Genomic DNA, 19,733 nt, shown 5'->3' with positions numbered 1-19,733 from the left:
GGAAAAAAAAAAAAAAAAAAAAAAAAAAGCAATAACAAAATCCTGCTGTTTGCTCAGATGGAGAAGTAATGCACAATTTTGAGCCGAGAAATTACATAATCTGAGCAAAGGTATTTATAGTGGCGATCTGTCGGTTACGACACTGATTTTTCTTCTTTTTGTTTATATTTTTAAAAATTTTACAAGGCATATATACTTTGTCATGGTATTTTTAATCAAATAAAAAATTAAAATGCAATTGGATATATTCCTTTTGTATTTATATCATAGGTTCTAGTAAATAAAATTTTAGCAGAAAAAAAGTCTAGGGTTAGTGAACTTAGAGCCTGTAGGTTAAATCTGCCTACCATTTCATTATTTATTTGTATGACTAATAAGCTAAGAATTTTACATGTTTTTACATTTTAATTTTCTTTTTTATATTTTTTACTGGTTAAAAAACAGAATATTTTTTCATGACAAATGAAAATTTTATGAAATTCAAATTTTAGTGTCAATAAATAAAGCTTTATAGACACAGCCAGGCTCACATATTGTCCTCGGTTGCTTTGGTTCTATAACAGCTCATGTTACAAAGGTTGACAGTTGTGTCAGAAACCCTATCTCGCTCTGGGCCCTGTAGAGGAAGCTTGCCAATCCCTGAAACAGAACAAAAACACTAAGATGGAGTAGATTCACTAAATTTAAAACAGAACTAGACTTGCCTGTACCCTAGGAAAAGCAATATCATGCCCAGCACACTTGTGAGAGGGGCAGACAAAACAGAGGTCTCAAACCCTGATACATGGATGGCACCACTTTGTGGGACACTTTGGTAAAATCTAGCAAGGTTAAGGATAAGCGTGTCTGGTAATTCTACTTCTAGGTTTACACAGCTTGAAAACTCTCACACGAGGAAAGATTTACAAAATGTATATTACAACAATGCCTGGAGGAGCTGGCACAGCTAAGAGCTTAGTAAAGTGCCTAACATATAGCAAGTACTTGATAAATGTTAGCTATATTCATCATAAAGTATTATTTTACTATTATTAACCTAAAAATTTACTTCTACTGAGAAATAGATGCATAAATTATTATTTAATCATATAATCTAATATTAGATAGCAATAAAAATAATTTATTTTATATGCATTAGAATGGACAAATCACAAAAGCATAGTTTTGGCTGGTAAAACTAAATTTTAAAAATATATGAAAAATCAATATACTATATTGTTTTTATTTGTATATATGTGGTAAAATATAAAAATGTGGACAGGAAGTTACTTATATAACATCTGCTGGCTAGTGATTAACTCTAGAGAGAGAAGGAAGATAATAGAAAGAGGTATTTTTCTTTAATTTCAAAATTTGAAATTTGAAATGCTTCTATAAAATTTTCTTTCTTAAAAAAAAGGTATGAAGCAAGTATAAAACACAGTGTTACTTTGGTTTGGTTCATGAACTTAATTCTTTTTACAATTCTGGTCACAAACTGAATTGAACAAGAACCAAATCAAATTCAATGCTTAGGCTCAATGTTAACTTGGGACATTTGATTCAGTTCTCATCCACTTCAGTTTGCAACCAGAATCGTGGAGAGAATTAAGTCTGTGAACTGAGGCACCACTGTAATAGCTAACATTCATAGCTGGGCGTAGTGACACATGCCTGTAATCGCAGCACTGGGGAGGCTGAAGCAGGAGGACTGCTAGGAGTTTGAGGACATAGTGAGTTCAAGGCTAACCTGAACTACAAAGCAAGATCCTGCCTCAAAAAAAAAACCAACAAAAAACACTGTAATAGCTAATATTCAATAATTCAGGGTGTTTTAGGAGTGTTTGTTACAATGTTTTATTTTCTAAATATTTGAAATATTTCATAACATAAAATCTTACAGAAAGGCACTAAAATAAAGTATCTCATTCTGCTGGTACTGAATTCTCAGGTACCATTCTAAATATGTCATTTATATTAACACTTTTAATCTTCATAATAACCTTTAAAAATAGGTAATACTAAAATCCTAATTTTATATAGGGGCAAACAGAGGCCCAGAATAGATATGTGACTTGCCCAAAGTTGCACAGCAAACAGTATGGTTCTAAAGTTTGTGCTATACCACTCCTTCGCATACCTTCTCCTAGAAAACCTGAAAGTAACAGCCTGCAAACTTCATTTAGCAAAATGATTAACATTGAAATCAACAATCTGTATACTCCCAGAGAAAAAAACAGGTTTTATTTTCTTTCTACCCAGAATGAGAAGTCAACTAAATTCAGATAAAGATGCTATATGTATTTTTAGAATTTAAGAAGTTAGTATTATACAGAATCCACCCAAAAATACATATATACACACTTCAGCAGTTTGTTATACTAATAAATGTCTGGAAGCTAATGGCTGTTAGGAAAGTTTTCAAGAAGCTCCAGTAGCCCAACCCCTAGCAGAGTCAGCTAACTATGACAGGCCAGAAGGTCACGTTAACCATTTCTGAACAGGAACCAAGACAAACATCTGGTACTGGAACGACCTGACCTAGCCCTAAACATTCCCGTAAATGATCCCCCACCGAAGCCTCCCCTCCCCTTTCTTGGAATTCCCCCTCCCCTATAGCTTGTGGTTTTATTCTTTAAAAACTGTGTATCTACCCTGCTTCGGGGATCAACTCCTCTGCCCCTGCGAGGGTTATGAGCTGAGCCCCAGCGCGCTGGAATAAAGACCTCTTGTGTTTTGCATCAAGAATCATCTCTCCGGGGTGTTTATGGCGCATCGCGGCGTCCCGGACTCAGAGTAGTGGGATTCCTCCCTGGGAGGATCTTACATTTTGGGGGCTCATCCGGGATTAGCGATTGCTCCTCACTCCTGATAACGACCTTGGAGGTAAGAGGGGATCCCCGCTTTAAGTGCTATTTGTCTGTATTCTGTATAGTGTATTTTCGGTTTTGCAGTCGTCCAACAGTCCGTAAGCCCTGTCTGACAGTGGCCGGTAGACATGCCCGGAGGGCCACAGGCTGCAACTTGGGAGACGTCCCGGGTACGGGGATATTCAGAGACATCTGAACATCCCCTCTGAGTTCTGAATTTAGTAGATTGTCAGAATTTAATATTTGTGTGTTTTTGTCTTGTTGTTTCCGGTGTGATTTTTTAATAATCATGGGACAGACTGTGACGACGCCACTAGACTTGACGTTGAAACATTGGACTAAAGTTAGGGCCAGAAGTAGAGACTTATCTGTGGTGATCAAGAAAGGACCCTGACAAACTTATTGTGCCTCTGAGTGGCCATCTTTCAGCGTAGGCTGGTCACCAGAGGGCACTTTTGATGCAGGAATAATATTGCTTGTTAAAGATATTGTTTTCCAGGCTGGACCCGAAAGACATCCTGACCAGCAACCCTACATTGTGGTTTGGCAAGGCCTCGTCCTGAACCCCCCACCTTGGGTAAAACCTTGGGTACATCGGCTGACGAATCGGCCTGTCACTCAAATTTTCTCTTTAAAGGAGGCCCCATCAGGCAAAGATGAAAAGGCTCCAGGAATCCAGCCTCGCCCACGGATTTACCCAGAGATTGAAGAGCCCCCTACCTGGTCGGAACCCCTTCCTCCCCCTTATACACAAGCCCCTGCCCCTCCCGAACCTATTGCAGAGCCCTCAGCGCCACCCGAGGAAATTCACGGACCTGCTTCGGGGACACGAAGTCGGAGAGCAGCTTCCCCTGGGGCACCAGATTCCACAGTAGCCCTCCCCCTGACAGCTTATGGGCCACCTCCCCCTGAGGGCCCTAATGGTCAACCTGCGGCACTGCAGCCGCTTCAGTATTGGCCAGTCTCCTCCTCTGATCTGTATAACTGGAAGACTAACCACCCTTCCTTTTCTGAGGACCCACAGAGACTGACGGGCCTTGACTCCAGTCCCTTATGTTTTCTCATCAGCCCACCTGGGATGATTGCCAACAGTTGTTACAGGCGCTGTTTACCACTGAGGAACGAGAACGCATTCTCTTAGAGAGCAGAAAGAATGTTCCTGGGGCTGATGGGAGACCCACCCTGATGCCCAACTTCATTGATGATGCTTTTCCCCTTGAGCCCACCGGACTGGGATTACAACACCGCCGAAGGTAGGGAGCGACTGAAAGTCTATCGCCAGACTCTAGTGGCGGGTCTCAAGGGAGCGGCGAGACGCCCGACCAATTTGGCCAAGGTAAGAGAGGTTACTCAAGGGGAGATGGAACCGCCTTCAGTATTCCTGGAAAGATTAATGGTCACTTTCCGGCGGTATACCCCCTTTGACCCAGAATCGGAGGGACAAAGAGCTTCAATAGCCATGGCATTCATAGGACAATCAGCTCCGGATATTAGAAAAAAGCTTCAGCGAATTGAGGGATTACAAGATTATACTATACAAGATAGTAAAGGAATATAGCCATGGCATTCATAGGACAATCAGCTCCGGATATTAGAAAAAAGCTTCAGCGAATTGAGGGATTACAAGATTATACTATACAAGATCTAGTAAAGGAAGCCGATAAGGTATATCATAAGAGAGAAACAGAGGAAGAGAAGGAACAACGGAAAGAGAAAGAGAGGGAAGAACGGAAAAATAAAAGGGACAAGAGACAGGAAAGGAATTTAACTAGGATCTTGGCTGCAGTCCTTAGGGAAGAAAATTATAAGAGTTGAGAAAATAAACCAAGGCAGACAGGTTACCTGGGCAACAGAAGACCACTAGGCAAAGATCAATGTGCATATTGCAAGGAACAAGGACATTGGGCTAAAGACTGCCCAAAGAAAAAGGGAGGACCTCCTAAGACATTGGCCCTAGGAGAAGAAAACTAGGGGGGACGGGGCTCGGAGCCCCTCCCCGAGCCCAGGATAACCCTAACTGTGGAGGGGCAACCTGTGGAGTTCCTAGTTGACACTGGAGCACAACACTCTGTTTTATTGCATCCTTTGGGAGAGATAAAAAAAGAAGGAATAGGCCGAGTGACTCATTCCTTTCTGGTGATCCCCGAGTGCCCAGCCCCTTTGCTAGGATGAGATCTGCTCACCAAGATGGGGGCCCAAATTACTTTCTTCCCAGAGGGCCCCAAATTAGAAGCTAAGGGGCCAGTTACCCTTCTTACGCTACAGCTGGAGGACGAATATCGGCTCTATGAGGCGCCACCTTCACCGGAGACTAACATAGAGCATTGGCTATCAAAATTCCCCTGGGCATGGGCTGAAACTGTGGGGATGGGACTAGCCCTCCAGGCTCCACTGATTCTGATAGAGTTAAAGGCAAACTCTGAACCCATCGCAGTCCGGCAATATCCTATGAGCCTTGAGGCCCAACAGGGGATCTGGCCCCACATCCAGCGCTTCTTAGAATTAAGAATTTTGGTGCCCTGTCGTTCAGCATGGAATATCCCTCTCATACCAGTCTGGAAGCCAGGCACAAAAGACTTTCACCTGTACAAGATCTTAGGGAAGTTAATAAGCGAGTGCAAGATATTCACCCTACCGTGCCTAACCCTTATAACCTATTAAGTTCTCTCCCCTCTGACCGAATCTGGTACACTGTTTTAGACCTTAAAGATGCTTTCTTCTGCCTAAGATTACATCCTGCCAGTCAACCTGTTTTCACTTTCGAGTGGAGGGACCCAGAGAATGGTCAAACGGGACAATTGACCTGAACGCGGATACCCCAAGGATTCAAAAATTCGCCTACCCTATTTGATGAGGCCTTGCACCGAGATCTTGCATCTTTCCGCACTGGCAACCCCCAGGTAACTCTCCTCCAATATGTAGATGACCTGCTCCTGGCCGGAGCCACAAAAGGAGACTGTCTATCGGGAACTGAAAATTTGCTGACTGAATTGGCGCGTCTAGGATACCGAGCCTCAGCAAAGAAAGCACAGCTTTGTAAAAGAGAGGTAACCTACCTGGGATATAATTTAAGAAATGGACAACGCAGGCTGACAGAGGCCAGAAAGAGAACTGTGACCCAGATTCCCATCCCAAAAACTTCGCGGGAGGTCAGAGAATTTTTGGGGACTGCAGAGTTCTGTCGGTTATGGATTCCTGGTTTCGCCAATTTAGCAGCTCCCCTTTACCCTCTGACTAAGGAAGCAGCCCCCTTCACTTGGGGGCCCCAACAACAAGAATCCTTTGACAACATCAAGCAGGCCTTATTGTCTGCTCCAGCTCTCAGTCTACCTGATCTAACTAAGCCTTTCACCCTGTTTGTCGATGAGAAAAGGGGAATCGCAAAAGGAGTGTTAACCCAAAATTTAGGACCTTGGAAAAGGCCAGTGGCCTACCTGTCAAAGAAGCTGGACCCAGTAGCACAGGGATGGCCTCTCTGCTTATAATCAATAGCTGCCGTTGCCACCTTGGTGAAAGACGCCGATAAACTAACTACGGAACAACGATTGACTGTCATGGCTCCCCATGCCTTAGAGAGCATTATCCGACAGCCTCCAGATAGATGGCTGTCCAATGCCCAGATGGTTCATTATCAGACTCTGTTGCTGAATGAAAGAATCCAGTTTGCTCCTCCAGCTATTCTCAATCCCGCTACCCTGCTGCCTGAGGAATGGGTGATACATCAATGCCATGAGATTTTGGCTGAAGAGGCTGGGTCCAGGAAAGACTTGACTGACCAACCCTGGCCCGGAGCTCTCACATGGTTCACTGATGGAAGCAGCTACATCGTGGAAGGTAAGCGGGTAGCGGGAGCGGCAGTGGTAGATGGCACTTCAGTGATCTGGGCCAGTAGTATACCTGAAGGGACTTCAGCCCAAAAGGCAGAACTAATCGCCCTTACCCAGGCCCTCCGACTGTCAGAAAAAAAAGATATCAACATCTATACTGACAGCCGATATGCATTTGCCACGGCACATATACATGGAGCCATATATAAACAAAGGGGACTCTTAACTTCGGCTGGAAAAGAAATAAAAAATAAAAAGGAAATACTGGACCTCTTAGAAGCCATACATTTGCCAAGTGGCAATTATCCATTGCCCGGGTTGCCGTCGGAAACCAACAGGCAGATATAGGGGCAAAAAGAGTTGCTCAAGGCATTAATATCCTCCCTCTACAGGAAGACCTAGGGACTGCCACTACCAAGTTCGCCTATTCTGAGAAAGACTTACAGAGGATAAATGACTTAGGACTCTCAGAACCTCAGCCAGATGGGACTTATGTCCTGCCCAATGGAAAGACCATCCTACCAAGGGAAGAGGCCAAAACTTATCTTCAGCAACTACATGGGCTCACTCATTTAGGGGCCAAACATCTAAAGAAGATAGTTCAGACTTCCCCATATTATATTTATAACCTCTCTGAGCTAGCTGATGAAACCATTCATCAATGTATACCCTGTCAGCTTGTAAATGCCTATCCTACTAGGCTTCCCCTGGGAAAAAGATTACGAGGGGACAGGCCTGGCAGCTATTGGGAAGTCGACTTCACTGAAATAAAGCCTGCTAAATATAATAATAAATACCTCCTAGTTTTCATAGACACTTTTTCAGGATGGGTAGAGGCCTACCCCACAAAAACAGAAACTGCTACTATTGTGACAAAGAAGATACTCGAAGAGATCTTCCCAAGGTTTGGCATCCCTAAGGTAATTGGTTCAGACAATGGACCAGCGTTTGTTGCCCAGGTAAGTCAGGGACTAGCCAAGGTCCTGGGGTTTAATTGGAAATTGCACTGTGCTTATAGACCCCAAAGTTCAGGTCAAGTAGAGAGGATGAATAGATCATTAAAAGAGACCTTGACCAAATTGTCCTTAGAGACTGGCATTATAGACTGGACGGTCCTACTACCCCTTGCTTTGTTTCGAGTACGAAATACTCTGGGAAAATCTGGTCTAACCCCTTTTAAATTGCTTTATGGAGCCCCTCCTCCTTTAATAGGAATTGATAACTTGGCAGATCCAAATGTTATCTCTTCTAAACCTCTTTATGGTAGATTAAAAGCTCTTGAAACTGTCCAACGCGAAGTGTGGAAACACCTGAGAGAAGTTTATGCTCCAGGAGACCTCCAAGTTCCTCATCAATTTCAAGTCGGGGACTCTGTCTACTTCCACCATCATTGGACAGGCAACCTAGAGCCTCGTTGGAAGGGACCTTTCCCGGTATTGCTGTTGGTTGTGTCTGGCCTCTGACCCCCCATATTATGAAGGAATAGCTTTCACCAGTGGTTATAACAATACCACCTCCCATGACTTATGTAATTGGAACACAAAAAGGAAATTAACTCTAACTGAGGTATTAGGGAGAGGAACTTGTTTGGGTATGGTACCCCCAGATCACCAGCAGTTGTGCAACCGGACCCTCCAAAGTCTCCCCTCCTCTGACACTCGTTATCTGGTACCTGACATGGGGGGATGGTGGGCCTGCAATACTGGCCTCACCCCATGTCTGACTACTTCAATGTTTAATGGTTCTAAAGACTTCTGCATACTTGTTCAGGTCATACCCTGGGTTATCTATCATAACTCAGGCCCCTTTGAAGAAAACTTTAATTTAAAAATTACAAGGTATAAGAGGGAACCGATAACCTTAACTTTGGCAGCTCCTTTAGGATTAGGTATAGCCACTGGCATTGGTACTGGGACAGCTACCTTGGTCCAAGGGTCTCACTATCTAAATGAATTAAGAACGACTATAGATGAGGACCTCAGAGCCATAGAAAATTCTATTACTAAGTTGGAAGAGTCACTAACATCTCTATCGGAAGTAGTCCTGCAAAATCGTAGAGGATTAGATTTGCTCTTCTTAAAGGATGGAGGACTCTGTGCTGCATTAAGAGAAGAATGCTGTTTCTATGCTGACCATTCAGGAGTCATAAAAGACTCCATGGCCAAACTCAGGGAAAGATTAGATAGAAGGCAAAGAGATCACGAATCGCAACAAGGTTGGTTTGAAAATTGGTTTAATAAATCCCCTTGGATCACCACGTTGGTGTCCACCTTATTGGGACCCCTTATCATCCTTTTATTACTTTTAACCATTGGGCCCTGTGTTCTGAATAGATTGGTTGCCTTCATCAGACAAAGAATCAGTGCAATGCAGGTACTAATGTTGAGACAACAATACCAGCCTCTAAGAACCCAAGCCTTAGATATAGAACATGAAGAAACTAGACATTAAGAGTTCTAAGATTAGAACAGGTGCAGAAAGAAAAAGGGAGGATTGTTAGGAAAGTTTTCAAGAAGCTCCAGTGAGAGGCCAGAAGGTCACGTTAACCATTTCTGAACAGGAACCAAGATAAACATCTGGTACGGGAACGACCTGACCTAGCCCTAAACATTCCCGTAAATGATCCCCCACCGAAGCCCCCCTTTCTCGGAATTCCCCCTCCCCTATAGCTTGTGGTTTTTTTCTTTAAAAACTGTGTATCTACCCTGCTTCGGGGCTCAACTCCTCTGCCCCTGTGAGGGTTATGAGCTGAGCCCCAGCACGCTGGAATAAAGACCTCTTGTGTTTTGCATCAAGAATCATCTCTCCGGGGTGTTTATGGTGCATCGCGGTGTCCCGGACTCAAGAGTAGTGGGATTCCTCCCTGGGAGGATCTTACAATGGCCACCACTTTGAGCACCTCTTGTTATTGCAGAGGCCAAAGATAATTTGTATTAACTTCTTCCTCCCCCACTCATACAGGGCATCAAACTCAATGTAAGACTTAAAAGTCTCACTTCCACTCCACGGAGCGCAAACAGCCCAAAAGGCCTTTGCAATGTTGGGCCCTAAAGCCCAATGAGGCTCCGTGAGAGCTATTGAGGAACGAGAAACCCAGGAAGGAACACACCAGGCTAGATGGTAAAAGACCTTTATTAGTCTGGCCAGATGGCACTCTCAGAACCAAGTGGCTGGCTCAAAGAGGCCCCTAGCTCAGGGGCTGAGGTCCTCTTATAGGGAGTAAAAGAGGGGGTTAACATTTTTGGGCTCACAGACAGGGGACAAAGGTCTGCTGACTTGAGCTGGTGGTCAGCAGTCACATGCTCAACAGTCACATATTGATGAGTGACAGGTACCACCCATAGGATGTCTCAAAGGGATGAGCAAGCAGTTTGTTAATTAACTTGGGGCTCTATGTCTGGAGTCTCTAATTTACAAGTAGATTCAGATCCCGACTTCAAACAATACAAGAGTGATACACATTCTTAGGCCAGGGCTGAAACAAAGGTCGGGGCTGTGGCTACAATGGGAGGGGTTCAGGACACTGTCTCCTAGGCCCTTTGCCATTTAGCAAGGGCTTGTAATTTAGGTCCCACACTCAAGACCATGTGTTTGCAAGGCAGGCACAGTGCCATTGAGCTAAATCCCTGGCCCCATAACCTGTATTAACTTCATGATGTCTCAATAAACTTAGTATTGAAATATTTATACAAGTTTTTCTTTTCCTGATGTTTACACTTTTTGGCAGAATCCATGTTATTTCAGAAGTGATATACACTTTCCCCCTTTCTCCAACATATGCTATACAAGCTTAAAGCAACTCACCTGGCATTCTTTTCAGCATCTAAAACAGCCTGTGCCAAATCCTTGTGGGCTTTCTCTGCTTCCTTTGTTAATTTCATATCATGTGACCGAACCAGACACAGTTCCCTTAAACAAAGCAAAGAAATCTCAAATTCAGACCAGGGATTTAGCTCAGTGGCGCTGTGTCTGACTCACAAGTGCAAGGTACTGAGTTTGATCTCCATTGGGGGCGGGGGTGGATTTCAAATTCATAATTGGAGACTTCCAAAAAGATTCTACCCAGGAAATCAAATTTATACTTAGACATCTCGATTTTCTAGTTTTTCCACTTTAAAGGCCAAATTAAGAAATCTCGTGTAATTCTGGATGGAATCTTGACAAATTTGGCAAAAGAATCAAGCTGGCAAGAAAAAGCAGAAAGAAGACAAGGTAGGGGCATCCTCTAAAATAGAGTGCAGACCAATGTGGACAGACAAGGCCACAACATTGCTCTGCCTCACTCTCTGGTCTGTTTGTCCTGTCCTGTCCCCTTTATTCTTACCACTGAGCATCATACCACAAAGTTAGATGATCACTAACCTAACCTTGATTGCTATATAATATTTATACTCCTTGGAATCTGAATCTTAATGCCCATAATTAGTACACTGCTCTGTAAACCTGATAAAGGTAATCATCTGTATCTTGGAAGAGAGTCTCTTCCCTGTTGAATATATACAGAGCCTGAGTTTTGTGATTACCTGCATGAGCCATTTATCTGCATTTAAATACAATAATATCCAGTTCTTTCAGTTCTCTTGCTAAACATGAAGAGAAGACAAGAGTCCTCACCTTTAACCATTCTGCTTTCCATGAATATTTTTTATTCTATTTAAAGACATGGCTCTGAATGTTGTATTCAAAATAATCAGTTTTTACCTGGTCAATTCCTCAATAACATTCTTGAAATTATACAATTCTTCTAAAATGCGCTGATCCATTATTCTCTGAGTTACCAGGTCTTTATAGAAATCAGTCATCTGCCTGGCAATTTGGTCAAGCATTTGCACATACCTCTCTCTGTATAAGAAACAAGGGAAACAAGACACCATGCAAAAGGGGGAAAGGGGAAGTCAAAAAATAAGTGAGAAAAGTAACATTATGGAAATAGTAAATGGACATTAATATTCTCTCTCATTCATATTTCTCTCCATTCATATTCTCACTTTCCTCCCTCATTCCCCTCCTGCCTCCTTCCTAGATGTCATGAGGTGAACAGTTTTCCTTTACCACATCCTTTTGCCTCTTCACAGACCCAGAAACAAAGGATCCAGCAGACCATGGACTAAAACCCTGAGGCAGAACGAACCTTTCCTTGTTTAAGTTCTTTTCCTCAGATATTTTGTCACAGTAATAGTACAGAAGGAATTGGCAAGTGAAACACTGAGGGGCAGCAGAATGGAAGTAAAATAACAAAGTTTACTCCATTGATGGGGATTGATCACACCAAATGGCAGTGCCATGAATGACCCAGTACTGGGCTACAACTCCCTCTTATAGGGTTTTACAGCCTTGATTCCATTCAGGTGGTTACATTTCATTTTCACAGTTCACATTGCTGATATTTAAAACATGGTGGTGAGGCAGCTGAATTTCAACCCGGATGTAGCACTTCTTTGGTAGGGGAGGTTACCTTTAAAATTCATTTAGTTATCTATTCTAGCCCAGGGGAAGGGGAAGTGCCTGGTCAGCAAGGTTAACAATGGTTCTTTTCATTTACAAAACTTTTTAGGGAGACTAGATACCTCTGGTGCTTGCTGATTCTGAACTAAACAAAGCAAACTACTTAAATTATTTTACATTAAAGTGGTCTCTATCAGTAACAAAAAACTGTCTAACACATATCCTAAGCTTAAAGTCGTATAATTGTGATATCTTTGAGTTGGACTGGTCATTTAGACCAATCACTCATCCACTGACTGAAAGAATTATCCAGTCCTTACTTTAACACTTGAATTGGGAGGGAGTTTTATCAGCTCAAATTGCAGTTTGTACACTGGAAAGAATTTTTATGTACTGGGAATAACCCAGGGCATTATTACTAAGCAATAATCAAAACTCATTTTTTATGTTTTATTTTGAAACAGGGTCTCGTTAAGTTGCTAAATTGTGCAGGCTTGGCTTGAACTTGTCATCCTCCTGCCTCAGCCTCCCAGAGTGCTGAGATTACTGGTATGCAACATCAAGGGCAAAGTATCAATTTTTAAAAAATACTTTCTTGAGAACTTCTTCTCTTGGTAATGTAGAGACTAGATACTTTAATGATTAGTGGCCTTCACATTCCAAGACTACTAGATCCCCCATTAAAATACAAATACATTCATATGAAAGTATACTTTTCAAAGCATTACTTGCCTTCCAGAAAGAGAAGTACTGTATCTAGTGATGGGAAACAAAAGAACAAACAAGAAATACCAAGCTAGGCATGAAGTGGGAGTTGTTAGTAGTATTCAGTAATCAAGCCCAAGGTCAAAGTTGTCCCAGGAAATATATCAACCCTGGGGTGCAAAGACTAAGCTTTGGGCCCACTTCAAAATGGAAGACCTGGGCAACTTCATGAAGCCTGGATCCCAGAAGAAAACTATAGGAGCCAGGTGTGGAGGCACACACTTGTAATCCCACACTCAGGAGGCTGAGGCAGGAAGATCATCATGAGTTTGGGGCCAGCCTGGGCTACATAGTGAGTTCAAGGCCAGCCTGAATTATATAGTGAGATCTTGTCTCAAAAAACAAAAACAAAAAGCAAACAAGAAAACCAGAATAATACCCCTTATTCATGACTAAGGATTCTATAGGTAAGTTCATTCAAATATTAACTCCACAGTAAGACTGTAACATATTACTGGTAGGAGACATTCCTGCCCAGGACTAGTAGGCTATGAGTGGCACATGCTTCCTGGCTTCCATAATTCAGCTATGTAGTTTTATATCAGGAGTTAGACCGAAGCCCTGCGTGACTCAAATGGGCATGTCAGCTAGCAGAGTTGGGCGAGTACTGCTCCTTTGCTAATGGCTGTCACCAAGGCCTAAGTCCTGGTCTGTGAAATGGCAGGACTCTGCTGAGTTATGTGCAGCCGAGGTCAGCGTGACCCCAGTTGAAATCCTTTCCCCTAACCTATCACTTCTCACTGAACTTGTGGGTTGCTTGCTAACTGCCCCGGCCCCAGTATGGGTTTCTTTGATCCTAGCAAGATAGATAAGCAGTGCCAGCTCCCTAACAGCCCTGCCTGGCGCTATCACGCCAGGTGTTCCACAGTATTTCATTAGATGCCTTCAAAGCATACCTTGCTCCCTGTTCCTTCCCACGATTGTATTCAATAAATACTGTGTGCACTTGGGGGCCTTTGTCTTTCTGCCATCAGCAGCACTGACCAGGACCCAAGACAGCTTCTCCACTCTAAGTCCCATCTGTGTCTGTTCCTAAATTCACCTTGTGCTGTGGTGGCTCACAGGCCAGGACCCAGGCAGAGGTCCTGATAACATCCCCTTCCCCGCTCTCTACAGTTACTGTGAATAAACCATCATGAATGAGACTCAGAAGAAACAACCAATAACACAGGTAGGTACTAAGGGTTTTCATATGTTAAAATTATCAGAATTAAAATATAAAACTATGCATAGGGACGGGGATGTAGCTCAGTGACACTGCACCTGCCTGGTAAGCGCAAGGTCCTGAGTTTGATCCCCAGTACCAAAAACAAACACCTATGCATAAAATGTTTGAGAAATAAATATCAATGACCAAAATCCAGTTTTACAGGGATCAGTAAAACTGGAAAAAGTTTAGCTAGCTTCCTTGGGAAAACAAAACAAGAAAGAAGACACTATCAATATTATGGTGAAACAGCAGAGATCACAACAGATTCCAGCAATGAGATAATAAGATAATAATGGAATATTATGAACAGCTTTATACCAACAAATTCAATAACTTAGATCAAATGAAAAAATTCCTGGACAGATACAAATTATCAAAACTCGTCAAGAATATGAAGATAACCTGTATATAGTATCTATCCAAGAAACTGAACTGTAATTTTTAAACTTTCCTGTAAAGGAAGCTCTGGAACCAGATAACAAAGGGACAAGGGGATGGCAACGGGTTTTTCAATATGATGCAAAAAGCACAAGCAGTAACAAAAATCCAAACAAATTATGTTCATCAGAGTCTAAACATTTTGTACATAAAAGATCACCATTAAGTAAAGACTACACAGAGAATGAGAGACAGTATTTTCAAACTATGTTATCTGATAAGAGACTTGTGCTCAGGATACATAAAAAGAGACAACTCAAAAATAAAAAAAAGATAATCAATTTAAAAGCAGATAAAAGAGCCAGAGGTAGCTGCACATACCTGTAAACCAAGCTACTCAGGAGGCTGACGGAAGGAGTCTTCACAAGTTCAAGGCCAGCCTGGGGAATTTGGTGAGACACTGTCTTAAAATTTTTAAAGGGCTAGGGTTGTACCTCAGTGGTAGAGTGCTTGCCTAGCTCTTGTGAGACCCTGAGTTTGATCCCCAGCTCTACTAAAAACAAAATTCATGAAAAGATGCTTCTCCAAGAAAAAATGTAAATGGCCAGTAAACACATAAAAAGATGTTCAGTATCATTAATCACTAGGACAATGAAAAACAAAACTACAATGAGTTACTACTTTACATCCACTAACATCAAAAAGATGAATAACATCAACAACAAGGGAGGATAGGGAGACACTGCTAAAGAATTTAATGTAAAATGGTATCGTCTCCATGGAAAACAGTTTAGCAGTCCTTCAAAAAGTTAAACGTATACTTAGTATATGATTCAGCCATTCCACTCTGGGTATACACCAGAAAGAATATTCACACAAAACTGATGTGCAAATGTTCACAGAAACATTATCAACAAAAATTAAAAAGTGCCAACAGCACAAATTGATTGATGAATGTATTAACATTTTGCCATACAATAGAATACTAATTGACCATAAAAAGGAATGCAGTACTGACGTTTGATAGAACATGGATCTTGAAAACATTATTCTAATTAGAAGAAACCAATCACTAAAAGTCACATATTGTATAATTCCATTTCTATAAATGACCAGAAGAGGCAAATTCAGACAGAAAGTACATAGTGTTCTCCAGAGACTGAGAAAAAGAATGGAGAATGATTACTCCTAGGTACAAAATTTCTTTTGGAAGTGATTAATATATTTTGGAATTAGATAGTAGTGATGGTTGCATAACTTTACAGAAATATACTAAGCAGCAGAGAACTGTATATTTTTTTAAATTTACAGGAGTTTAGTTATATCTCAACGAAAGTATAAAATCATTCATCATTATGCTTCCTCATTTACACTGCCTGTATTCCTTCTGATATCAAATTTCAGACAATAAAAATATAAGCATCTTCTTTATATTAAATATAACCTGCCAGGCAATAACTTACCCATGAATCCTAATTTTGTGCTCTGAAAATACTCAAAATAAATTCATTCATTTTTTTCACTTTTTATCTCTAAATATTTGAAATGTTATTTTCTTCCACCTTATGTCTTTTCATAACACATCCGCAGTTCTTTCAAGTTTTCTTAGTGAAAAGTACAACACATGGGAAATACGCTTTAATGTTGTTATTTTATGCCCAGAATGTGAATTCTACAAAATGACAATCAGAAAATGTTTTAGCTTTTAAAGGTCAAGTGAGCAATAAACCAGCCTGGACTAGGTATGTAGCTCAGTGGTAGAGCACTTGCCTACCATGTGTGAAGCCCTGGGTTCAGTCCCCAGATCAGCAGGGAAACAAACAAACACACACACACACACAAACACACACACACACACACACACACAAAACCACAGGAAATAACCAGTCCAAAAAGTCTATATACACACAAATCTTAGTGTAAACTAGGGACTTTAGTTAATAGCAATGTATTATTAAAGGTTCTTTAACTGTAACAAATATGCTATGCTAGAATAGGATGTTAGTAAGGAAGAATACTGCAGAATAAGGAGAAGCGTGTGCGAACTCTGCTCTACCTGGTCAATTCTGTAGGTGTTAAGACTATTCTAGAAGAAATTTATTGATTTTTTGAAAAGTCTGATGAGCCTATTTTTTAAAAAATGAATAGGCAAGTAACAGACTGGGAGGAAAGGCTAACTATAAATTTTAAATAAAATATATGTACATAAATACAAAATAAAAGTTATATATGATAACTAGTAGTAGTATAGATAGTAAATATATAGTATATGGATAGTATAGATGGTACTATACAAAAAATAGTTCCAGGATTTAAAAATAGTCAAAATGACTTGAATAAGATATTTCATAATAAATAAATATAAATTAAAAAAATATATATATATATGTACACACACACACACACACTTACTGGCTATCTGTATATGGCCAATAAACTCATGAAAAAGTGGTCAATATCATTAATTGGCAGAGAGACACAAGCTACAACCATAATTACATATATGCTAGTATAATCAGAATGGCTAAAGAGCTATATCATGTAAAATATCAGTTAAAGCAATCAGAACTTTCAGACATTGCTAGGAGTACAGAACACTGTATAACCACTGTGCAAAAAGTTATGAAAATTTCCTGTAAAAATAAATTTACACCCACCCTTTGAACCAGCAAAAATCTAGAATTAAAACATATTTTCATGAAACAATTTATATATGAATGTTGAGGTAGCTTTACTTATTTAAGCCCAACACAGTGTACATCAAGAGAACACATAAGACGTTCTTTGTTCCATACATATAGTAGAGCACCACTGGAAAAGACAGAGACAAACCAACACATGCAACAACGAGGCTGAATGTCAAATACATGCTACATGCAAGAGGCCTCACACAGAAGAGTATGGCTATTGTTTGAACATGGTTTGTCCTAACCTAAATTCGTGTGGACTGGACTCCAGCGTAAAAGCTGACAATTGTTAGGGCCTTTAAAAGGGATTTATGGCTTTAGCAGGAGTAAGTTCTTGTACTTATAGGACTGGGCTGTTTGCCATGAAAGTGGGCTGTGATAAAGCAAGCCTGGTACTTCCCCTTCTCCCTCCCACAAACATGCTCTTCCACATGTGTCTGCCTCCCTCTCCCACTTACCTACCATGGGTTGGGCAGCTATGAGGTCCTCACCAAAAGCATGAAGATGCCAGCTTTATGCTCTTATATCTCAAATTGTTTTCTAAATAAATATATTTTCTTTATAAAGTTCCCAGCCTCATGTAGTCTCTATACCAACACAAAACAGACTAAAACAAGTGCCTACTGTCTGAATCCACCTATATGAAGTTGCTGAATAGGCAAAATAAGTCTAAAACACAAAAAAGCTAGAACCTCTGCATAAGTGGGATGGGAATTTACTGAAAAGAAAAATAAGGAAACTTTCCAGGGTGATGATATTATTCCATAATATTCCATATCATGGTAAGTGTTTGGGTTGCCTGGAGGTATAAATTTATTATTAAAATCAAGGAAGATACAGAAGATCTGCACATTTTATAATAGTTTTATATGAATATATATACACATATACATGTACCTCAAAAACTAAAAACTATATATATATAAAACAGGGGGATCTAATGAGGGGCCCTCACATATGCTAGACAAGTATTCTCCCACTGAACTAACCCAACTTATCAGTACACATAAATTTTTCTCAAAAAAAGAAAAAAGAGGGGTCGGGGATTTCGCTCAGTGGCACCACACCTGCCTCACAAGCTCAAGGTCCAGAGTTTGATCCCTGGTACCAAAAGAAAAAAGACAAATAAATATTAAACTCTGGTTAATAATTTTTTAAATGCTGAGTTACTTAGGGCTATATGCTAATGCTTACAGCTTACTTTGAAATGAACAAAATTGGTGGAAGGACAGAAAGGTGACCAGATGGATAAACAATAAAGTAAGTTCAGTAAGATGTTAATGGCAGAATCTAGATGAGTATCTATGTTTCTACAATAAGTCTTTCAATTTTTCAGGATATTTGGAAATTTTTACAATAAAATATTGGAGCCCGACGTGGTGGCACATGCCTGCAATCCCAGCACTTGGGAGGCTGAGGCAGGAGGATCACTGTGAGTTCCAGACCAGCCTGGGCTTCATAGTGAGTTTCAGGTCAGTCTCAACTACATAGTGAGACCCTGTCTCAAAAAAAAAAAAAAAAAAAATTGGAAAATATTAAGCTGAAAAATAGCTAGGATCCCTTGTACAAAATATATGTGTGATGTCAATCAAAAGTAATTATGATCTGCTCTTCAACAGGAGAAGGTGTGTGCTGAGTTTAGATCTTAAATAGCCCTTAGAGTTTATAATGTTGAGGGTTGGTCCCTAGAGCGGTGCTCCCGGGAGGTGATGAAACCATAGAGCAGTGGGGACTGCAGGGAGGTCCTTCTGACATCAGGGCCATGTCCTTAAAGGGATATGGGCCTCAGCCCCTTCCTATTCCTCTTGGGCTCCCTGGCCATAAGGTAAGCAATTCTGTTCCACCATGTGCTCCTGCCATGATGTGCTGTCTCATCACAGGTCCCAAAGAAACAGCACCAACCAGTTAGGAATTAGGTCCTCTGACACCTGGAGCCAAAATGAACCTTTCCTCTGCACAAGCTGATTACCTTAGGTATTTCATTAAGGTGACGGGAAACCAACATGGTTTGCATACACTGTTCGTTATATAGCTTTTTTTGCCTTGCTTCTTCATCTCTCGCTCTTGGGTTCATTCTCAGACTGACAACTTGGGCCTTAGCTAGTCCCTACTCTCATTCCAATTTGGCATATCCCAGTTTTTGACAATATCCTAATTACTTACTCCTTTGTATCTAACCTTAACCAGTCTCTTATTAATGTTTTATTCCTAGTTTCTTGGCACTGCCAGCTTGCTTGAACAAATCAGGCAACGAGCCAACAGACACTGTTACTTGCCAATTAGAAAAAACTAATACTCAGATCTAATAATTTCTCCCAGGTTCCATAGCAGGTGAAATACAGATATATGACTAGATTGAGGTATTCTGATACTACTATTTATTTCAGCTTTTTGGAAAGTATCAAAGTCATGAGAAGAATTAGAGTAACAAGAGTATTTATCATCATCATCGATAATAATATTTATTGAGCACCCACTTCTTTGTTCTCATCAAAACCTCACCACATTGCTATGAAGCATCTCACTTTCAGGGTCCGTACCCAATAAATATCATTGATTTATATTTTATTTT

General features: G+C 40.9%; 1 protein-coding gene across 8 annotated transcripts in view; it reads right to left on the bottom strand.

Moving 5' to 3' along the window:
- Positions 1–19,733, bottom strand: part of Axdnd1 (axonemal dynein light chain domain containing 1) — a 193,402-nt gene that overhangs the window by 111,114 nt on the left and 62,555 nt on the right. For 6 of the 8 annotated variants that reach the window (XM_010630238.2, XM_010630237.2, XM_010630244.2 and 3 more), the window contains exons 10-11: positions 11,378–11,518; positions 10,481–10,585 (exon numbers count right to left, since the gene is read on the bottom strand). The exons of 1 other annotated variant lie outside the window; for it this stretch is intronic. In XM_010630238.2, the coding sequence (XP_010628540.1) occupies positions 10,481–10,585; positions 11,378–11,518 (246 nt within the window). The remainder of the gene's footprint in view (positions 1–10,480; positions 10,586–11,377; positions 11,519–19,733) is intronic. One more of the 8 variants, XM_010630242.2, reaches the window with a different exon arrangement.

Source organism: Fukomys damarensis, unplaced genomic scaffold (genome assembly GCF_012274545.1).
Source record: "Fukomys damarensis isolate Sample0158 unplaced genomic scaffold, DMR_v1.0_HiC HiC_scaffold_11, whole genome shotgun sequence".
NCBI classification, from domain to species: domain Eukaryota; kingdom Metazoa; phylum Chordata; class Mammalia; order Rodentia; family Bathyergidae; genus Fukomys; species Fukomys damarensis.
This window is presented reverse-complemented; position numbering and strand designations above follow the sequence as displayed.